The 5,913-nt window shown below is 30.0% G+C and overlaps 1 protein-coding gene across 1 annotated transcript; it reads right to left on the minus strand.

Moving 5' to 3' along the window:
• Positions 1-1,566: 1,566 nt before the first annotated feature.
• Positions 1,567-2,487, minus strand: LOC145581439 (uncharacterized). Its single transcript, XM_081638443.1, has 3 exons — positions 2,269-2,487; positions 2,014-2,190; positions 1,567-1,716 (listed from the first exon to the last, which is right to left on the minus strand). Exons 1-3 carry the CDS (start codon positions 2,485-2,487, stop codon positions 1,567-1,569), a joined length of 546 nt encoding a protein of 181 aa, XP_081494569.1.
• Between the last annotated feature and the right edge of the window lie 3,426 nt (positions 2,488-5,913).

Consider the following 5,913-nt stretch of genomic DNA (forward strand, 5'->3'; position numbering starts at 1 on the left):
TATTCTGGTTAAATTATCCTTTTTTTGGTTAGCTTGTTCATTTATCATCGCTAAACCTTATAAAAGTGAGTATAAAAAAAAGGAATATACATACTTTCTGTAATGAATTTTTTGTCATCTCTTGTCTCTTCTTCTGCTTTCCTTTCCCTTGACCAAAAACTCCCCTTATTTGAAAATATCTCCTTCTTCCGCTCTCGGATTGAAGAATTAGCGGAATGTGAATTGGAATTAGAGTCGTAGCTTGTATGGTTAAGAGTAAGTTTGTTTACAAGGATAAAAGAGGGGGATAGTACTAAGAGGGGAAAGATTAAAGTGCACTTTTGTTTGATTAGGACTAGTTCTCTTCAACTTGTTTTGGATACTTATTGCTTAATATTAATAAATTCAGATCAAATCAAATCAAACCAGAAACATTCAGATCATATGAGAACTTTAAATTATTATTTATTTATTGTTAAATATCTTTAATTATCATTTACTTATTGTTAGAGTGGACAAACTCAACAAAAGGAAAGAATATATGAAAGCAAAGTCTTCATAGAATAATTAATGAAGTCTCGGCATTAAAAAATCACCAAAACTACTACCCCAAAGCCTCCAAAAGGTTAAAGAGGTTTTACAGGTATTGTGGCCTGAAATATTAGAGTGGACAAACATTACAACATGTGACCATCGTGTAGAAGCATCAATTAAAACCATGAAATATCGAAATGGTCTGCATGCCGGATTAATTGGCCTACATATATCTCCCTGAATTCTTTCCAAGAATTTTGGAGATTCAGTAGCAGTTTTGTTCATAAATGGCCTTATTATTAATTTGCCAAGTGAACATGCATAGCATGTTAATTCATCTGATCGAGGAATTTTGACATTTCTTATTAAATGTCCAACTGAATGTGTTATTATTCTTTGCATCATCCCAGTTGCTGGATGCCCCAGACGATCATGCCATAAAATAATCAAATTTTTGTCATCTAACTTCTGGTTAGATACCATATTGATTTCCACGGGTCGTATGTTTATACGATATAACCCCGAAGAATATGCTGGCAATTTCTCATATATATGTTTCTTGCCATGTTTTTCTGTCGTGAGACATACATACTCTTTTTGATCTATTGTCATTGTTTCTAGATGATAGCCATTTTGGCGTACATCTTTAAAGCTTATGAGATTTCTTCGAGATTTACTCGAATATAAAGCATTATTGATTATTAATTTTTTTCCATTTGGAAGCATTATACAAGCCTTTCCAGATCCTTCAATTAATTTAGCTGACTCGGAAATAGTGTTTACATTTGCTTGAAACAACTTTAGTTGTGAAAAATATTTTCTATCCTTCTAGATAGTATGTGTTGTTCCACTATCCAAAAGGCATTGATATTCGGAACTAACTTCAGGCAGATCCATATCTTCATGAAATAAATTTGAGATTAGTTTAGAAAAATATCATACAAAGTTTTATTGATAATAGGGATTTAAAGTACATGACTAGAAATTTAAAATACAGGACATAAAAGAAAATACATTAAAACATAATATATGTTACATTAGTAGATAGGAAAACTAAGCTTTGTTATTTTCTCCAAGGATGAAATCATTTCCAATTTCAGCATTATCCACGAAATAATCAGATACGTCAAGGCTGGGACAAGGAGCATTCTCTTCGTTAACATAATTTGCTTCTGCATTTTTCTCTTTGCCTTTTACAGAAGCCTGGTAAAGGTCCACCAAATGTTTGGTCGTACGACAAGTACGTCCCTAATGCCCTGTCATGCCACATCTGTAACACGTGTCTTTTCCTTTCGAAGGAGTTTGTTTGTGGCTTCCAGATGACTGTCCCTTCTGTTTTTCAAAATTTTTAAAATGATTGTTTCTTTGAAAATTGTTTCTACCACGACCATGGCCACGGCCGCGATAATTTCCATGTCCTCTTCCACGACCATTATAATTTCAACGTCCACCTCTTCGTGTAGCATTTGACTTGGGTGGATAAGAATTTATTGCATTTGCCTCATGATGAGTGGCTAAAGACCCAGTTGGTCTAAGATTATGATTTTTCAACAAAAGTTCACTATTTTGTTCCGCAGCAAGCAATACACTCATTAATTCATTAAACCTTTTGAAACCTTTTTCACGATGGAACAGTATGTTGCTTGCATGAAAGGTAGTGAGTGTTTTTTCAATCATCTATTCATCCGTGACTGGATGATCACAGTATCTTAATATAGATACTATCTCATGTATAGTTGTATTATAATCAATTACAGATTTGAAATCCCAGAATCGTAAATTTGTCCAGTCAAATAATGCCTTAGGAAGGAGCACCCTTTTGTGGTGTCCAAATCTTTCATTAAGGCAATCCCATAATTCTTTGGGATCTTCAACCATCATGTACTCAGTTTTAAGGCCTTCATGTAAATGATGCCTTAACAACACTAAGGCTTTTGCCTTATCTTGTTCAGTAATAGGTTTTACAACTGTCATTGCAGAAGTGGTAGTATCAATTGTTTGACTAGAGGGACTTTTATTTTCTTTAACAGTGTGCTCCAAGCCTTGAGCTTTCAAATTCATCATTGCATCCACTTTCCATTCCAAAAATTTCTTTCCAGATAAATCTAAGATGCTGAACTGTCTTTTCATAAGGTCTCCCATTTTAGCTACAAAAAATTAAGTGATAATTAGTTTATAATAATAAATTTTATGTACAACACAAATGTTTAGTCCTTCCATAATTATAGTTAGGTTAATAAAATAAGTAATAATTAAATTTAACTATAATAAACCATAAATAATATAGTTCTTTTCTCCCCCTTAGTTTATTATTGTGAGTAATTATATGATTAAGCAAGAATTAATCATGTTAGTTGCAAAAAAAAAAAAAAAACAGCAAAACGACAGCAATAACAGTCGTACAATAATTATAATGATAACGGTAATATTATACAATGATGATTAATAACAACAAGCCAACATAATAAAACAAAAACAAGCTTTTATTATACTAAAACGACAAAATAAGTGAGTTTTACTTATACAAAATTACAAAAATTAATATTGCTACTAATAAAACTACAAGCGCTGTAATTAGAATCAAGTATTGTTTTATGATCATTAAATCTTCCTCAAAAGTGAAGGTGTGGGTGTTTTGGGTGCCGTCGTCGGGGAACATATCGGAGAAGAAGGGGGTGAAAAAAAATTTAGGTGATTTTTTGGATAAAAAAGTAGGAAGGGATAAGGGATTTGTGGTGAAATCGGGGGAAAAATCTGCCTTTTATAGAGGTAGGTTTATCCGTTAGAATTCTGCACAACTGTAAAAATATCATATAATAGTCTAATATACTGACAAAAAATTATGGTCCAAATATATATATTTATAATTGTAAAAGGTTATCACACTGGGAATGCAAGCCATAGTGGTCCGAGAGCCCTAATATTTATATAAGATAATGGGTTCGAAAACGGAAAGAAACACGAAAAGTATGTAAAAGTGAGAAAAATAATAAGTATAAAAAGGCTGCATCTTTTTGTCAATTTAGTTAATAATATGCATACAAAGTTACTACTAAAGCAATTAAAATCAACCTTTACGTAAAAATATGAGCATGTAACATGCATAAGTCAAACAAAAAACAATATACCAACATGAATAAAACAATGAAAGATAGTAATGAATTCATAAGTAAGAGATTTTTTTTTCACCGTTGTTTTTGAGATATATAATACAGTAAATGTTTGAGTTTCTGGTATAGAGGATCCCAAAATGGGCAACTGTAGTGCATACTCCTTAAAACATTTAGAAATAGATAATATGATTTGTTATAAATTTTTAGAAGTAGGCATAAATATACCTGATTAGGAACTGGTGCTGATAACATTTTAAATATTTATCAATGGTAAGAGATTTATTTGTGAAGGGATAAAGATAGAAAGCAAGTAGTAGTATGATAAAAAGTTTTTGTTCTTGCAACCACGTTCACAATATGTGAACTTGTTTATATATAGCCAAATAATTGTATACATTATTGTACTATATGCAAATTATTGTACTTGGTAAAACTTACATTAACCGGTTAAAACCTCATGTGAACTTCAATCATGTTTGTATTTTTCTCAACAATTAACTTATTGTAAGGTTATTTTTTTTCAAGGATTGGTTCATTTGAAAACAGTAGTTTTTCTCTAGTTTATTTTTTTCCCTTCAAATTGATAGCTCTTCTTAACTTTCATGGTCAATAAATATTTTATTTGGATGGAAAAGATCAATCAATAAGTTAATTAGTTAGTCTTTAATTGATAATTTTTAAGAGCAATTTGGCTATTGTTAAAAATTTTGGACTAATACATTAGTTTTTGGAGCATAAATTATCCTCATCTAAAACGTGAAGATATCTCATGTAAATAAACAATGTGGAATTTGCAACATTTTATTTCTTAGATCTCTTATTTCCTCTAAACTTTTTCCTATATATAACAACCATACAAGATTGCAGACTCTATAATACTCCTCTCGTTTTCTGTCTCATTTAGGATATTTTGACATTTAAAAACTAGAGAGAATCTTCTAAATTTCTCTCTCTATGTAAGAATAAACATAATCCTATGAAATTCAGTATTATTTGTCTCGTAATACTTTATTAATAGGAAAAATTCACAAGAATAATCTATCATTTTGCAAGTCTTCTTAAAATAGTCCCATTTTCAAAAATTTGGGAATAAACCAACCTTTTAGGAATTTCTTCTCAAAATGGTCCAACTGACCTATAACCTAAAGAACCAATATTTTTTTTCAACATTAAATTATAAAAAATAAGAATAAAATTAAGGAAGACTTTTCAATAGCTACAATAAAATTGTAGACATTGTAATTATTTTTAATCTAGACCCTTCATTTATACAAATCAATCTTGTCCATCCATTCAATTGACTTTAAAAATTATTTAAATATAAAATAAGAAAAAAAAATAAAAAAAAAACTGTCTTGCAGTTAATTTTTTTTTTTCTTTTTTTTTTAAAAAAACAACAAAACAAAAACTGCTTGTTACAATCGAATCTCCATTGTTATTGAAGTTCCAGCGCAACGTTCAAATTGAAGAAACTAGTATGCACTATGCAGACATGTAGTCATAAGTCTAAAATGTTGATTGTTGTGTTATTAACATAAGATCTACTATTTTCCCATAAAAATTAATTAGTAAATGAACCATCATCTTCCTGAAGTATATAAAGACAAAACCATAAACTAACACAAATTAAAGATGGAAGAATATCAAAGAAGGTATTATATGATCTTTCATGCACTTACACTAGTCACTAATTCTAACTCTTTTCTAATAGAATTAAGAATTATATAAGATGGCTAATGCCATTAAACGTTTCATACAAACAGAGAATCTCCCAATAAGGCAAGGAAAGACGAACTCCACGCAAAATAGTCCTAAAGCAGAAATTACAAGTTCTACAAACTGCATTAAAATCAGAGTATCTCGCTAAGGAACATGATCTAAATTTTGATTCAACTGAGCGAAGATGATCTGTATTTTTTAAAATTTTATTTTATACTAATAGAATTATATAGTCAAATAAATGAATGGTCATGATTTAATATTGCATATCAATGGTCCATATTTAAAAGTTACAATGACTACAAAATTATTATAGCCATTGCAAAACTGTCCATAAATTTTCCTCCTCATGTGAAGATATCTCTTGTAAATAGAAAATGTTGAACTTGCAAAATTGTATTTCTTATATCTTATTTCCTTTTTATGTATAATAACCATAGCAAGATTGCAGAAACACTACTATAATATAAAGATAATCTCCGATTTGTTTAGATGTTATTACTGTGCAGAAACTAGTAATTAATGAAAAATCAAAAACACGAGGCTCGTGCATTAAGAATACTAGAAA

Source organism: Chenopodium album, chromosome 15 (genome assembly GCF_948465745.1).
Source record: "Chenopodium album chromosome 15, dcCheAlbu1.1, whole genome shotgun sequence".
Classification (NCBI taxonomy): domain Eukaryota; kingdom Viridiplantae; phylum Streptophyta; class Magnoliopsida; order Caryophyllales; family Amaranthaceae; genus Chenopodium; species Chenopodium album.

Excerpts from the sequence above, each read along its gene's own strand:
- LOC145581439 (XM_081638443.1), bottom strand. The coding sequence starts at position 2,487 with ATGACAGTTGTAAAACCTATTACTGAACAAGATAAGGCAAAAGCCTTA. Across the intron at positions 2,191-2,268 it reads GATTCTGGGATTTCAAATCT|ATGATTGAAAAAACACTCAC; the intron begins GTAATTGATTAT and ends ACGGATGAATAG. Across the intron at positions 1,717-2,013 it reads CTTTAGCCACTCATCATGAG|GCTTCTGTAAAAGGCAAAGA; the intron begins GCAAATGCAATA and ends GACCTTTACCAG.